The following is a 16,628-nucleotide window of genomic DNA, read 5'->3' on the forward strand; positions in this document are numbered from 1 at the left end:
GTTGCTCTGTCCTGTGTTGTCGTCTTGGGTTGTTATCTGATGTTACTGATTTTCTAACTGGAGGACTCCCTTTAGTATTTCTTGTAGTTTTGGTTTGGTTTTTGCAAATTCCCTAAACTTCTTTTTATCTGGAAATGCCCTAATTTCACCATCATATTTGAGTGACGGTTTTGTTGGATATATAATTCTTGGCTGGTATTTTTTTTTCCTTCAAGGCTTGATATATATTTCATCCCATTGCCTTCTTGCCTGCATGGTTTCTGCTGAGTACTCTGAGCTTATTCTAATTGACTCTCCTTTGTAGATGACTTTTTGTTTATCCCTAGCTGCTCTTAAATTCTCTCTTTATCTTTGGTTTTGGCAAGCTTGATTATAATATGTCTTGGTGACTTTCTTTTGGGATCTACCTTATGTGGGGTTCAATGAGCATCTTGGATAGATATCTTGTCATCTTTCACGATAGCAGGGAAGTTTTCTGCCAACAAGTTTTCAACAATTCTCTCTGTATTTTCTGTTATCCACCCTGTTCTGGTGCTCCAATCACTCATAGTTTATTCCTCTTGATAGAGTCCCACATAATTCTTAGGGTTTCTTCATTTTTTTAATCTTTTTCCCTGATTTTTCCTCAAATAAGTTGCTGTCAAGTTTTTTATCTTCAATCTCACTAATTCTGACTTCCATTGCCTGAATTCTGTTCCTATGACTTTCTATTGAGTTGTCTAATTCTGAAAATTTATTGTTTATCTTCTGATTTTCTGATTGCTGTCTCTGTATGGATTCTTGCAGCCTGTTAAATTTGTCATTATGCTCTTCTCTAATAATTTTAATTTCGTCTATTGCATGTTCTACGTTTTGATTAATTTCCTTCCTAATTTCTCAAAGAGTTCTGTGTATTAATCTTTTGTATTCTGCCTCCGGTAATTCCGATAAATTTTCCTCCTCTGGAAAATTTCTAGATTCTTTATTTTGGGAGCTTGCTGAAGCCATCATGGGTTGCCTCTTTATGTGATGTGATATTGACTGTTGTCTCTGAGCCATCAATAAGTTATTATATTTATTTATTTTATGTTTGCTTACTGTGTCCTAGCTTCTTGTTTTGTTTTGATATGCCCAAATAGGCTGCTCGTATGAGCTAGTTTGATTATTGGCAACTTTGAAACTCTAATGTCCTGTCACCAGGTGGTTAGATCTGTTACTAGGTATGTGAGCTCAGGAGTCTGCCCACTCCTCCTGTATGGATTCAGCTCAGGTTCCCAGGTAGATAGCCACCAGTTGTGTGGTGTAAGCTCTCACTTACACTCCTAGACAGTCATGGGTGATTGGTATAGGCACAGGCATCTGACTGTAGCAGGGGGACACACTCTGAGCATGGCAGGGGGCTGACGGCCGCCCCCGAGTGTCCAGGAGGACGGCCCATCTCTGTTCCCTAGAGTGCGTAGGTGGATGGGTTTTGCAGCCGGGCTATGACCACCTAATGCTGCTGGCTGTAAGGACTGGGGGGCACCTCTTGTTCTTGGGCCCCTATCACAGGTGGCTAGGTGGCGTGGGTGGAGCCACCAGTCCTCAGGCCCTTGATGTGGGTAGGTGAAGACCCTGCTTAATGGGCAGAGCAGTGTCAAATGTCAAGAACCTGCTACTTTACCGCTGAAACAGTTGAAGTTAGATTTCCAGTATAGACCCTGTTGTACTGTGCTAATGGGGACCTATGCTGTTGAGATGGGTCCACACAAGTCTATTCCAGGGGAAAGGCACTCAGAGTCCGTGGATCCCTTATGCTTGTGCCTAGGCAAAGGAGCTGTGCCTACCCTGGATTCCTGGCTTAGGGGAGCTGGCAGTTTATTATTTTCCCTGTTTGTTAATTTGTTCACTCTCCAAGGCAGGGAGAATGGCTCCCGGCGTGTGACGGATCCTACTTCCAGCCCAGGGGACTTGGCAGTTGCTGAAGCCGGTCTGGGACCCAGTGAAGAGCAGGGAGCGGGGAGGTAAATGGGAAAGAGGTTTTTCCCTAAGGGGGGTGTTTTTGATCCATGCGGTAGGCCGGACGCAATTACTTATCTTTCGCCAGATCGAGGGCTGCTTCTCAATGGTTCGGGGTGGCCATGTAGACTCTCAGCGGCTGGGTCTCTCCCAGTGTGGAAAACGTGCCTCCTGAGCACAGCTGCTTGCCTGCTTCTCTGCTCACCCCCAAGCTGCTCAGGCCTGAAAGTGCTCAGGCTCTCGCTGGGTCTGATCTGGCAACTCCTTGCTGCTTCCGAACAGTCTCTTCCTCCCCCTGCCACTCAGTCTGGTTCCTCAACTCTGCGTTTGATGTTCAGGGCTCCCAGATTGCCATATATAATCGAATCACTTGTTTTTTCGGGTGTTTGTTTTAAGAGGGTCCAGCAGAAGCGCCTGACTACTCTGCCATCTTGGCCCCGCCTCCGTGTCTTTTGATTTTTTGACTGCTGCTTCCATGAGTGTTGATTTGGATCCAAGTAAAACGAAATCCTTGACAACTTTAGTGTTTTCTCCATTTATGATGATGTTGCTTATTGGTCCAGTTGTGAGAGTTTTTATTTTCTTTATGTTGCAGTGTAATCCATACTGAAGGCTTAAGTCTTTGATCTTCATCAGTAAGTGCTTCAAGTCCTAACATGATAGAGGTTGGATTTACAACACATAGGAAAATCACATCAGTTTACAAAATGGTGGACAATCACACAATACTGGGAATCATGGCCTAGCCAAATTGATACACAGTTTTTGGGGACACAATTCAATCCATAACAGTCTATGTGCAGGTTTCTCATGAGCACAATTAAGTGTTCTGGAATGCCCATTCTTTGCAATGTTATCCATAATTTGTTATGATCCACGCAGTCAAATGCCTTTGTATGTTCAATAAAACACAGGTAAATATCTTTCTGGTATTCTGTGCTTTCAGCCAAGATCCATCTGGTATCAGCAATGATATCCCTCGTTCTACATCCTCTTCTGAATCTGACTTGAATTTCTGGCAGTTTCTTGTTGATGTACTACTGCAACCGTTTTTGAATTATCTTCAGCAAAATTTTACTCACGTGTGATACTAATGATTTTGTTTGATAATTTCCGCATTCTGTTGGATCACCTTTATTTGGAATGGGTACGTATGTGGATCTCTTCCAGTTGGTTGGCACGGTAGCTATCTTCCAAGTTTCTTGGCACAGACGAGTGAGTGCTCAATTGATATTTCATCAATTCCTGGAGCCTTGTTTTTCACCAATGCCTTCAGTGCAGCTTGAACTTCTTCCTTCAGTACCATTGGTTCTTAACTTTATGCTGCCTCCTGAAATGGCAGAACGTCGACCAATTCTTTTTGATACTGTAACTCTATGTATTCCTTCAATCTTCTTTTGATGCTTTCTGTGTTGTTTGGTATTTTTCCCATAGAATCCCTCAGTATTGCAACTTGAGGCTTTAATTTTTCCTTCAGTTCTTTCAGCTTGAGAAATGCTGAGCATGTTCTTCTCTTTTGGTTTTTAACTCCAGATTTTTGCACATTTCATTGTAATACTTTACTTTGTTTCTCGAGCTGCCTTTGAAATCTTCTGTTCAGCTCTTTTATTTCATCATTTCTTCTGTTCGCTTTAGCTATTCTATTTTCAAGAGCAAGTTTCAGAGTCTCTTTTGACATCCCTTTTGATCTTTTCTTTCTTTCCTGTCTTTTTAATGACCTTTTGCTTTCTTCATGTATGATGTCCTTGATGTTATCCCACAACTCCTCTGGTCTTCAATCATTAAGAGTTCAATGCCTCAAATCTACTCTTGAGATGGTCTCTAAATTCGGATGGGATATACTCAAGGCTGTACTTTGTCTCTCGTGGACTTTTTAAAATTTTCTTCAGCCTCAACTTGAACTTGCTTATGAGCAGTTGATGGTCTGTTTCACTGTCGGCCCCTAGCATTGTTCTGACTGATGATATTGAGCTTTTCTACCGCCTCTTTTCACAGATGTAGTCAATTTGATTCCTGTTTTCCATCCAGTGAGATCCGTCTCCTTCCACAGATGTAGTCGATTTGATTCCTGTGTATTCCATCTGGTGAGGTACACATGTATAGTCACCATTTATGTTCAAAAAAAGTATTTCCAATGAATAGGTCATTGGTCTTGCAAAATTTTATCATGTGATCTCCAGCGTTGTTTCTGTTACCAGGGCCATGTTTTCCAGCTGCTGATCCTTCTTCTTTGTTTCTAACTTTCACATTTCAATCACCAGTAATTATCAATGCATTTTGATTTCATGTTTGATCAATTTCAGACTACAGAAGTTGGTAAAAATCTTCAGTTTCCTCATCTTTGCCATTCTTGGTTGGTACATAAATTTGAATATAGTCATATTAACTAGTCTTCCTTGTAGACGTATGGATATTATCCTGTTTCAGCATTGTACTTGTGCAGTGTTGTACTTGTACAGCATTGTACTTCAGGATAGATCTTGAAATGTTCTTTTTGACAATGAATGTGATACTGTTCCTCTTCAGTTTGTCATTCCCAGAATAGTAGACCATATGATTGTCTAATTGAAAATGGCCAATATCAGTCCATTTCAGCTCACTAATGCCTAGGATATATATCTGTCTTTGAGTGTTCATTTCATTTTTGACAACTTCCAATTTTCCTAGTTTCATACTTCGTACATTCCACGTTCCAATTATTAATAACTAAACTTTGTGATTTCTGACTTTCCAAGGCAATGATGAATCAATATATTGTTCTTTGTTTGCAAAGATGAAGTTTCTTTTTTTCTTCTAAACAGTATTTATTAGGTTTTATAAATACAGGGAGCCCTGGTGGCGTAGTGGTTAAGAGTTTGGCTGCTAACTGGCTGCTAACCAAAAGATTGGCAGTTATAATCCACCAGCCACTCTTTGGAAACCCTATGGGGTGGTTCTCCTGTGTCGTATAGGATCACTGTGAGTTGGAATTGACTCGACAGCAATGGGTTTTTTTTTTTTTTTTTAACAAATACAGAGAAGTATATAAAGAAGAAAACAAAAACAACCCATAATTACACCACTCCGGCAACCCCTATTGACACTAAAAAAAAGAAAGGTAATACAAGTTAATGGTTAGAAAATTGAAATAATACAGCAAGGTTCAAAAGGAGAAGTGAAATTCTTCTTCCTCAGAGTACCCCAATCTCAATGCCAAAGATAAATAATGTTAACCATTTTTTATTGTGTTTCCTTTACAGGCAATACTTTTATGCACAATAGCATCATTTAAGTAATTTCTCTCTATATATTTTTAAGTTAATTTACACAAAAAGAATCATGTGACACAGTTCTGCATCTTTATTTTTTTCTCTTAATATTAGAAGGTTATACCTAAGTCCTCTCGTGTTTAAAGACATTCATGTTCGAGATATCTGGGCAGGATTTGGAGTTCAGTATGTGGCAATTGTACAGAATTTTGTCTTTGTGATGCTAACTAGAGATTATAACTGGAGATTCATTTGCACCATTCTAGGGTTAATCGGGAAACCCTGGTGTTGTAGTGGTTAAGAGTTTGGCTGCTAACCAAAAGGTCAGCAGTTCAAATCCACCAGGCACTCCTTGGAAACCCTATAGGGCAGTTCTACTCTCTCCTATAGGGTCGCTATGAGTTGGAATCGACTTGATGGCAACGAGTTTGGTTTTTTTTCAGTTTAGGGTCAGTCCTTCCCTCACTCTACCTTTTGAGCACACATGTACAATGACACGACTGAATGATTCTAATGGTGTTAAAATGGATGGGTTTGCATGAATGGGATTTTCCCTTCAGGATAAGAATGAAACATTTACTGCTTCGCCTCTATGTAGTTCACAACCATTAACAAGAAACTTAGCTACTTTTGAATGAGCGACATAAACTAGGAAAAGAGAGCACCATATACTCTGCCTTTTTTTCCTTGGGAAGTTACTAATTGTGTACACAATGCTAGCATTATGAAAAATAATAGGTTTCACTGAAATACTAGTCTGTCCCACGTAAGTCTTCATTATCCCAAGCCTTGGAGGCTTAAGAGTTCATTGGGATGATGTCAACTTTAATCTTTCTACTTCTCTTCAGCTGATGGACGTCGTGCAGTTGTTCAGGTAGAAGATGTCTCACTAACTGCTAAGCTGGTTGATTTGCCTTGTGTTATTGGAAGCCTGAAAACTCTTGATAAAAAAACCTTTTATAAAACAGCAGATATTTCCCAGGTATGGACTAGTTTTCTTAATCTACTAGCTCTCACATCCTTCAAGGAATTTCTTTCTCCCTCCCATCTCTTTCCTTCATTGCTCCTTTCCATTTGGTAAGTGGCTGCTTGCCATTGCTAATTTCCAGATTGATTGCACAGGAATAAAATGTCGTGTTCTGGTTTGGTGTTTGATCCTTAATTTTTCACTACTTTATTTTATCCAAATAGCTTGTAGAGTCCCGTTTGCTGTTCCTAGGGACTTTCATTAATTGAAAAATATGACCAGCCAGGATCTTCTTCTGAACTTTTCTGCTAAAACAGTACGCTGTTAACCTTGGAGGTTACAGTTGGTTCTTACTCATCACCTCTGCTGTTGATTTCTTGTTTCCTCTCTAAATCAAACTGCCAAGATATATCTGTTTTCAACATATTCCTTCTGCAGTGCTAAGCACTCTAGCTAAAAAAAAAAAAAAAAAAAACTTCTAAGTCCATATACAGTGCTGGCTCACCAAAAGGGGGTGGGGAGGGAGAGAGAGAGACTGTGTGTGTATGTGTGTGTGTAAAATACTTGGTTTCCTGGAAATGCCAAATATCATTCTCTTTACTACTATGCCCCAGGATTTCTGGTGGTAGGAATGAGCATGATTCATTACTAATTCAAGATTTGGACCCATAGTCAACTTCTTTGTCTGTGTCAATGTAGATGCTCGTGTGCACTGCTGATGGTGATGGTGATCTCCACTCTTCTCCAGAAGAATCAGTGACTCCTACTGATGTTAAAGGAATCGAGAAAAATGATGGGAAGAAACAGAAAAAATATACCTGGAAACATGGCAGTAAGTCACCAACCCCTTGGTCATTCTCGCTGACTATGGTTATCTGCTGAATCCTGAATACTTGTGAACCAGGGACCTGTCACCACACTTAGACATTTGGTTCATTAGGCTCCCAGACACTCTTACAGGAAAGAGTCATGTCTTGAGTTGGTGGCTTTCAGCATGAACTTTCTCTATCAAATTCAGATAGATATGTGGCTACCATCAGTCATGTATACGTTTCACCATGTTGTATTTGTTTTAGTTACTCCACCACTTAAGAATGTCAGGAAGAGAAGGTTCCGGAAAACAACAAAAAAGGTTAGTTGCATAGTATTTGTATATCTGCTGGGTGGATTGGAAGAAGACTATGAGCGGGATGGAAAGGGAGTAAGTCAGTTGGGGACTAATTTGTTCATTCATTCATATGTTCAATGAACATTTATGGAGAATTAACTAAATGCCAGGTACTGTGTACTAGCATTTGGGAATATAGCTAGTGAACAAAAACAGACCTGATCCTTGAGGTGATAGGCTAGGCATTCAGGGAGCTGGAAGTGTCATAAATTTGAAATGTCTGCTAGTGCTTTTAGTTTTCAGTTGCAAGATCTAGTTTTAAAGCAAACCCATCCAGAACCTGAGAATTAAGAGTTGTGCTTTATATTCCTTACGTTACCTCAGACTTGTAGAACCTTGGGCTTGGGCAAGCTACAGGGGTACTGTGGCTTGGCTTTTTCCTTTTTTTTTTTTTAATTAAACTTTTTTATTTTGAGATAATTGCATGCAGATTCACATGCAGTTGTAAGAAATAATAGAGACATCCTGTATACCCTTTACCCAGTTTTTCCAATGGGTTTGGTTTGGTTATAGTCTTTTATCAGATATATGGTTTGTAGATATTCTCTCTCAGTCTGTATCTTGTCTTTTCATCCTCTTCAGAGTCTTTTGAAGAGCATATTTTAAAAATTTTGCTGTCAAGTCTAAGAACTCTTTGCCTAGCCTTAGATCTTGAAGATTTTATGCTAATTTTTTCTAAAAGTTTTATAATTTTATGTTTTACATTTGCGTTTGTGATCCATTTTGAGTTAATTTTTGTATAATATGTGAGGTTCATTTTTTTTTTGCCTAGAATGTCCAGTTGCTCCAGCACCATTTTTTGAAAAGGTGATCTTTTCTCCATTGTATTGCTGTTGCACATTTGTCAAAAATCAGTTTGACATATTTGTGTGGGCCTAGTTCTGGGTTCTATATTCTGTTTCATTGGTCAATATGTCAAGCCCTCCACCAATACCACACTGTATCTATATAATAAGTCTTGAAATCAGGTAGATTCATTTCTCTCACTTTATTTTTCTTTGTCAAGATTGTTTTAGCTATTCTAAGGCCTGTGTTTTTCTGTATAAATTTTAGAATAAACTTGTGTTTGTCTATCAAAAAACTTGCTGGAATTTTTATAGAAATTGTATTAAATGTATAGATCATTTTGGGGAGAATTGAGATTGTTATTGTTGAGTCTTCCAATCCATGAATATGGTTGCCTTGACTTTTATATTGTCAGTCAACAGCATTTATTGAGTGCCTACTAAGTGTAAAACTGAGATAAGAATAATTGTAGAGCTCTTTAAGCTTTACTGAGGTAGAATAATCATAACATAACATCATTGTTTATTGTGTTTTATTTCATAGCAAAGTGATATCAAACAAATGGAAGAAATCAGTTTTACTGAGGTACAGCAATCATAATATCACTTTATTGTTTACCCTTAGTGTGTTTTATTTCATAATTCATTGGTTTCAAAGAAATCACAAAGGTTATTTTCAAGCCTTCCTCTTCACCTATTACCCCCTCCCATATGCACATATGTAGAATTTGATTCACTGAAAAATGATTTTGTTGTTTAGTGTCTGATAACTCCAAGGGGAAAAGATACAGTTTGGCGAGCGACCCTGTGTATTTTCATCTGCTTTTTTTTTTCCTGATATTTATTTAAAAAGCCATTTCTTAGAAGCCAGGGTTAACTTTTCCCAGCAGTTGTTTGCTATTGCTTATTCTCCCTCAAAGTCTTAATTTCTATTCATGGCATGACGAATTGGTTGCTGTGGAGATAATTTTCTAAAACTGGATTCAAGGAAGAACACGAAGCTAAGATCCAGTTTTTGTAGGAACATCTCTAATAATAAAGATGCGGGGAGGTGAAATCTGGGAATTTGGGTCTTTAAATCACTTCTAAATAACTAATAAGTAATTATAGTTCTTTGTCAGTATGAGTCAGGGCAAATAATTAATAACTGAGGCTTAAGGTTTGTGCCTCTGAGAAGGGTCTTTACTTTAGAGTTGCAGATTGAAAAGATTAAATCTTTCAAGCAGTTTGTTTGCTTGGAAAAAAATAAGCTTAATGTCCAAAAATTCAGACCCTGATCAAAGATTCCTTTACAAGTAGTTCTAATTAAAGTAGAAATTTGGTTGGATGGGTATCTAAAGAGGCCTAATAGTTTGAATTCATTTGTATGTAGGAAAAGGTGCACTTCTACAGAATACAGAGTGTTAAATGATATTACTGGTGTTTTCCCCCACTTTGGTTTAGTACATTGAATCTCCAGATGTGGAAAAGGAAGTGAAGAGACTGCTGTGTTCAGATGCTGAAGCTGTCAGTGCCCGTATCCTTTTATACCAGACATTTTCTGTGCACTCTGTTCCAGCCCATATGCACTTGATGACAAGCCCTCACTTCTGGTATTTGCATGCCATTTTGATGTATAGAACTTAAAATTTTTACAAGTGTTACTTGCTAGCTAGGAACAGTAAATTCATATGCTGAAAATTTATTTAGTTGTGTAATTCAACGTAAGGCATTTCTCCAAACCAGGAATCCAGGCCTCAAGTTGCACTAAACTGCCTCTTCCCTTTCAGCCGTGCCTTCTCCTTTCCTTCTGCTTTTTCTTTAACTCCCCCTCCTTTCAGGATGGGAAGTCACTGCTGAAGGTGAAACCAAGGAAATAGAAAGCCAAGGCTCCATTCCAGGCTTTGAATTTTCCTCAGGAATGACTGGCCACAAGTGGGGTCGTTTCTCATCAGGTATGTTAGTAAAGGTAAAGCAGGAGCTTCAGAGAGGGCATGTGTTGACTATGTATAAAATCGTTCTCCATGGACTCACGGGCCAATCACAGAAAAAGAATGTCTTTGTTTTTCTTCCCTCAGTGCTTGGGGGGTTTTCAAATGGTGTTCTAATCTCCCATCCATCCCTGGTATTCTAACCTCTGGTGGGCCCTTGGGTTCTGTAAATGTCTTGATCATTAAATACATGCAAAGAATGTTGCAGTGTTTCATATTCCTTGCCCTTGTTTTGTGAAGGGAATAATCTTTCTGTAAGAAAAATGATTTATAAACTTCACTGGCTGCCCAGTGACTTTGAGGGTAAAGAATATAATTATAGCTGGAGTGGGGAGTATTTCAAAAGCTTCAGATAGTTTCACCTTCTTCTTGTTTAAAACCAATAGAATACGATGTTCTCCGGGAGTTATTCCCTGATTCTAGCAGTAACAGTGATGACGAGGAGGAGGAGGAGGAGGAGGAAAAGGAGGAGGAGGAATCTGAAGAGTATGAGAATAATGAGGAGGAAGAGGAGAAGGACGACAGTGAGGATGAGGATGAGGAAGAAGAGGAGGGAGAGGAGGAGGAGGAGGAAGAGGCTGAGGAGGGCAAGCCTAAGGATGAAGATGAAGATGATTCTGAAGAGAATCTGAAAACTTGGCTACAGGCCAAATTCACTGAACTAGGCCAGTATGAGGCAAAGGAAGCAAAAAGTTCAATAGGTAAGTCAGAGGAAAAAACAAAGGGGTGGGGCAGGGTGGGTGGCAGTGTTAAAGGTTAACTCTAAACACACATTAGATGCAGGGTGAAGCTTGAGAAGTTATTGCTCAGATGCGTGGTGGAGTTTTCGTGGATTTGGGTCTAGGTCTACTATTTTAGGCACTATTTAGATACAGTAAGTTTCTGTCTCCATTAGTCATGGAAATTCAGAAGCAGATTTATGATACAGAGAAGACGCTCAAACAGACTCGGGGCAGAATAAAAAGACAAGAGGATATTATCAGGAGAGTGGAACACTCAACACTCAAGGTAAGTTCTTGTTGGCTGATTCAAAGAAATTCTGATATCTTACTTTCAAAATCCCATGTTTTGTTTCCACTCATGTCATCTCTATGCAGCATCTTGTTCATACATGAACCTCAACAACCTCTTAGAGACTCATAATAAAAGATAGTCTTGTTTCCTTTTACCTGAGTACTTTTAATCATCTTACATAAGCATTTTTAGGAAGGCATCAGGTGACTTTAGATAATAATAGCCAATATTTATTGAGAATTTACTATGTGATAGACAAATAAAGAGCTAAGTATTTTACATATATTATTTTATCCTCACATCCCTGAAATGTAGGTACTCTTACTACTTCTATTTTATAGATAAAAGAAATGGAAACTCAAAGAGGTTAAGTAGCTTGCGAAGGACCATAGTAACTGGTAGAGCATAGATTGAATCCTGTTGTTTGTACCAAAATGTATTCAATTGCAGTGAAAGAGAATAAGCTAAATTCATTTTTAAATTTTGTAATGCATGCTTGAACAAGAGTAAATAACTTGCTTTATTTTTATTAATACGTGTTTAAAAGCGTCAGCTAAAGGAAAATGTGTGCTTAGGCCATGTTTGCTTCACTTTTCATAGTGAGGGAAATTCTGAAGCATCTGGCGAATTCCTTGCCAGAGTTCATTTTCTGTAGATCTGTAGTCATGGAAGGGGACCAGCTTGACACAGAACTATACGTATTTAAGGTGTTGTCCTTTAGAGTAACCAAGTGAGATAATAGATGTAGACATACTTTGAAAGATATATGGTATTATTATGATCATTTTCGTTGCATGTAGTGCTAGTTAGGAATAGTAATATTCTGCCCTAGTGAGGGGAAATGGAGGCGCCAGCACCAAATTCTAAGCTGACTCTTGTAATAGGTCACCACAGCCAAAGGATTTGTGCTAAACTAAACCATTTACTTTAGGGCAAGAAAAAAAACGCATTGTAGGGTGTATAAAATCAAATAGGATGGAGCTATAGTTAGGGGGTATAGTTTTTATACTCCAAATCTTTTTTAAAAAAGAGTGCTCTTTTGTTATGACTGACCGTTTTCCTACTTAGCAAATTATTTGCCAAGCTCTTTGTCTCTTTTTTTAAAAAAAAAACCTCAGTATTCATCATTTATACGATTTGTTTTCCAGACTCATTTACAGTTTGTGCTGGAACAGCTTAAATTACAGGAAAACCAAAAAAGTGAGCAGGTGAGAAGTGTGTTTTCAAATCAGCTAAAAACATTTGATACAAAGAACCCTCCCACCCTACCTCCAATTTCATTTCTGGCTGTTCCTGTTACTGAATTGGGCAGGAATAGTAGTGGCCAAATCTTCTAAACAAGGGTAGCAGGATGGAACAAGGCCTTTGTGAAAACTTAACTCATTCAATAAATACTAAGTGCCTATTCCAGCAGCCTTATCTCCTAATTCTTAGAATATGGCTACAGTGAGCTATATGTCCTTTGCCCTTGCAGTGAGCTGAATTCTCGGTACACTCTTCCCAGAAGCACAGATTCCTCACGAGCATATCCAATTTTAAAGCATCCTTTTGTAGGTTTGGCATCATTACTACAGTAGCGTGCATGCATTTTTGACAGTGGCACTGTTCTTTGGAGCATTGTAAGACTGAGACCTTATAAATGCCAAGCAACAGTTTTTCTTTTTGTTTCATATAAGTAAATTCTATATCAAGTAACGGAACTCAGGATTGCATGTGAATTTTTCGTGTTTTTCTGCCTCTCCCTACAGCTCATTTCCCTACAGAAACAATTGAAATATGTTCTGGAGAAATGAGAAGGACCTTCAACCTGGCATACAAGCCTTGGATTCACCATCCAGACTGAATACTGAATGAAACTGTATATGTATCTGTTCCTTAAGTTGCCTTATGTTGAATCAATTGTGTTTGTTTCTCTGAGCCTTTTAGCTAGTTATAATATATTCAAAGTTTGTAGTCACATAGAAAGGGACAGAGTATAAAAATATAGTAGACTTAAAGTCCCAACTCAACCATGGGACCTTGGTTCTCTTTATCAATTTGAGAATAACTTCTGTTACTTTTGTTCTGTCACACCAGCAGAAGATTCAGCCATGTTTGGCCAAGGCAGAGAGTCTAGCTTGGAAGCTAGTTTGCATATGTTTTAGCTTTTCCGTCTCCTATCTGTTTTAAGTATTTTCTCCAACATAGAAAAAAGCAAGTCATTTCTACTAAGAGCTAGGACCTGCCACAGTGAATTTAAGTGCCTACCTCGCAGCAGTTAGTACTAGGTTGTGTCATGTCTCTATTCACATAATAGGGGCTGCTTTCCTGCTCAGGGTGATTTCTTGCTGCTGCTATCTTTGTTCTATTGTTGTGTTTTTGTGATTGTGGCTGATTGTTATTAGCCAGCTAAGGGAGCAGTGAGGCAGAGCAGAGATGAAGAAACTTTGAGCTGGCATCCTTATTCTGAGCCTTCATTCACATCCTAACCTCCATCAGAAAAGGGTAGGGAAAACCAGATGGCCTGTGATGCCTGTGAACAACCGTGGTTGGTTTTTTAAAAGCTGTATTACTAAGATGTTCTGAACTATATTCTTTAAGCAATAAATCAGTTCTTTGTTTTAAATGGATTGATGTCACTTCATTAACTACCCTCATGAAGAGAGTACTCATATCTAAAAGGAAACTCATGAGACAAACTCTACAATTAGGAAATGACAGTAAGCTGCTGTCAGTACTGGGGCATCCTTCTAAAGAGTTCTTATGTAACTCCTCATGAACCAAGCAAACAATCTCATATTAACCCCATAGTATTGGATTTGGAGAGAGAGGGTATAGAGAAGAGATAAAAATGGCATCTCGGATATTTAGATTGAATTATCATCCTGTAGTGGAATGAACACAAGGTTGAAATCACAGCTCTGCCACTCTTCTTGGGAAAGTTCCTACACCTTTTAGAGCTTCTAGTTCCTCTTCTGTAAATCAAGGATGATAATGCCTACCACCAAGAGGGATCGAGGGTTTTCTGAAAGTAACCCAGCTACATCCAATTCTGGTCACAACTGATGAAGTCGGTGCTGCTCTAGGAAGTGTACTCCCTAGTTACCTGTGCTGCTTTTAGTCCTCCTAGTTCACGTCAAATTTAAAAGCCAAGGGCAGAGAAGAGGAGGTCAGTGTGTGTGGGCAAGGCCTGTTGAGGCAGTATGAAGACGAAGGCATGCTGGGGGGAAAATGCAGGGAACGGAGACTAAGGGAGATAGGCATGGTAAGAGCAAACAAAATGAATCCAAGATTAGGAGAGAAGTCAAACGACAGCTTGAAAACTAAGATGGTAGAAAAATAATTTTTTTTTCAGAAACCAAGAATGGAAAAGATAAGAATAAGGAGAAATGAGGGAAAGGAATTGCGTGCCAGAGACAGAACATGGGGGTAGAAGCTGAGTTTGAAAAGAAGATAGGCTTTTCCAGGCGAAGGAAGAGAGGGAACTAGAGCAGAAACCTGGGTACATGGCTGGAGAGACTAAGGCCAGTGAGAGTGGCACATGTACAACAGGTGCCATCCAGGCATGAGCAAGGTAGACGAGCCCGAGTCCAGGCCCTGCCCGATACTGCAGCCCAGAAGCAGCCAGGGCTCTGCTGAGAGGTGGGGTGGTGGGGGAGACAATAGCATGGGGTAAGGGAAAACTAGCTTGTCTGCAGTGCCCTTCCATTCTCTTTGCTACCGCTTCTCATGGTAACCCAGGGTAACTGCTTCATCACTGCCCTCCAGTAACCTAAGGCTTTTTGCTGCTGTGTCTTCCCACCCCACCTCCAACACACGCACACACACTGACACCTCATGAAGTTTTCCTTTCCTGTATAGCTCAGTAAGTCTCAGACTTTCTCATGTTATAGACCTGCACTGTCCAAGACGGTATCTACTGAGTGTGTCTCCTGAGCATTTGACATATGGCTAGCCCCAACTGAGATGAGCTGTAAGTGTAAAACACAAAAACACACATGGGATTCCAGTAGGGGAACTGTTCTGTGCCAGTGCCCTGCTGACCTTGAATGTATCCACATAGGCCAGTAGGCAAGGCTCCACCACAGCTGACCCAGGTCTTGCAAAATGCAATGTGGTCTTCTCGGAACATGGAAAGATAGGCAGTCCTTGTGAAAAGCTGCTACAATACCGTTTCTCACTCGCCTCCCTATCTTGAGGGAGGCTGCCATGAGGCAGTTTCTCATCCACCTCCCTCATTCTGGTGAAGAATGGGACTTTTTGCCTGCCCCTACCCCCAAAGGGTACAGCTGCAGGCCAGAAAACTGCTTAGCTGCAGGGTGGAATTGGTTACTCAGCAACAGGGTGCCCACCACTCATGTTGTGTGTCATCTGGACCGTTTTGTGTCAGTGTCATCCTGTGAGACAAGGGACACGGTTGCTGATACCACTGCTGATTCTGCCTTTACTGTCTATATCAGTAATACACTGTCTGAATCTATCTGGATTTCTTGCTGCTTTACTAGCCAAATCTGTCAGCCTACTTAACAATTTTGAAGACTTGAGGATGGTGCAGGACTGGGCAGTGTTTTGATCTGTTATACATAAGGTCTCCAGGAATCAGAGCCGACTCGATGGCAGCTAACAACAGCAACAATAGTACAAAAAATACATAGAACGTCTCACTAATAATTGTTTTATATTGATTACACATCAAAGTGATAATATTTTGGATATACTGGGTTAAATAAAATATTAAAATTAATTTTATCTGTTTACTTTTACTTTTTATGTGGCTGCTAGAAAACTTAAAATTATGTATGTGGCTCACACTATATTTTCTGTTGGTAAGAAAAGAAAAATTGATGATGAGGAAGAGCAACCGATAGAGTTTTATTTTGCCAGAAAATGGCATTTAAAAAATTATCACCATCAACTTAAAAGGACATTTTAACACCAAACAAATATATATAACCCTGTATAGCCCTAATCTCAGAATGGAGCCCTGGTGGCACAGTAGTTAAGAGCTCGCCTGCTAACCCAAAGGTTGGCAGGTCAAATCTACCAGCTGCTCCTTGGAAACCCTGTGGGGCAGTTCTACTCTGTCCTATAGAGTTGCTTGCTATGAATTGGAATTGACTTGATAGCAATGGTTTTTTGTTTTTAATCTCACAATAAAGGATACACCTCTAAATTGAATAAATGTAACTTGATGGAAAAATTCACTCCATTGTCCTGATTTTTCTCATATTGCTTCAGACTGGTGAAAAATCCTCAGATTGATAAGGATGGTATTTAGGAACTATTGCTATATACAACTCATCCTGTGAGGGGATAATTAGCTAATTTGTGTAGGGTCTTGAGAGGCAACCAATCCAGGTAACAGTGGCAGATGGGCCAAGTCCGGGGTGCCTTTTCTGTCCCTTAGGTATTGGCCTCATCTCGTGGCCTGTGTTTTGCACTGCTCTGTGGCTTGGCCCACCGTCTCTTCCCACTCTCAGATAAGGGAAGGATGTGGCATAGCAGATTCAAAGAGTATAA

General features: G+C 39.6%; 1 protein-coding gene across 1 annotated transcript in view; it reads left to right on the forward strand.

Moving 5' to 3' along the window:
• TAF7L (TATA-box binding protein associated factor 7 like) overlaps positions 1–13,811 on the forward strand; it is a 24,215-nt gene extending 10,404 nt beyond the window's left edge. Inside the window, exons 4-14 of the mRNA XM_023732389.1 lie at positions 6,074–6,207; positions 6,892–7,024; positions 7,269–7,324; positions 8,690–8,731; positions 9,589–9,661; positions 9,966–10,079; positions 10,502–10,601; positions 10,641–10,791; positions 10,974–11,123; positions 12,278–12,337; positions 12,878–13,811. Of these exons, the coding sequence (XP_023588157.1) occupies positions 6,074–6,207; positions 6,892–7,024; positions 7,269–7,324; positions 8,690–8,731; positions 9,589–9,661; positions 9,966–10,079; positions 10,502–10,601; positions 10,641–10,791; positions 10,974–11,123; positions 12,278–12,337; positions 12,878–12,922 (1,058 nt within the window). The 3' untranslated portion in view covers positions 12,923–13,811. The remainder of the gene's footprint in view (positions 1–6,073; positions 6,208–6,891; positions 7,025–7,268; positions 7,325–8,689; positions 8,732–9,588; positions 9,662–9,965; positions 10,080–10,501; positions 10,602–10,640; positions 10,792–10,973; positions 11,124–12,277; positions 12,338–12,877) is intronic.
• Positions 13,812–16,628: the final 2,817 nt, after the last annotated feature.

This window comes from Trichechus manatus, unplaced genomic scaffold (genome assembly GCF_000243295.1).
Source record: "Trichechus manatus latirostris isolate Lorelei unplaced genomic scaffold, TriManLat1.0 scaffold00051, whole genome shotgun sequence".
Taxonomy (NCBI): Eukaryota; Metazoa; Chordata; class Mammalia; order Sirenia; family Trichechidae; genus Trichechus; species Trichechus manatus.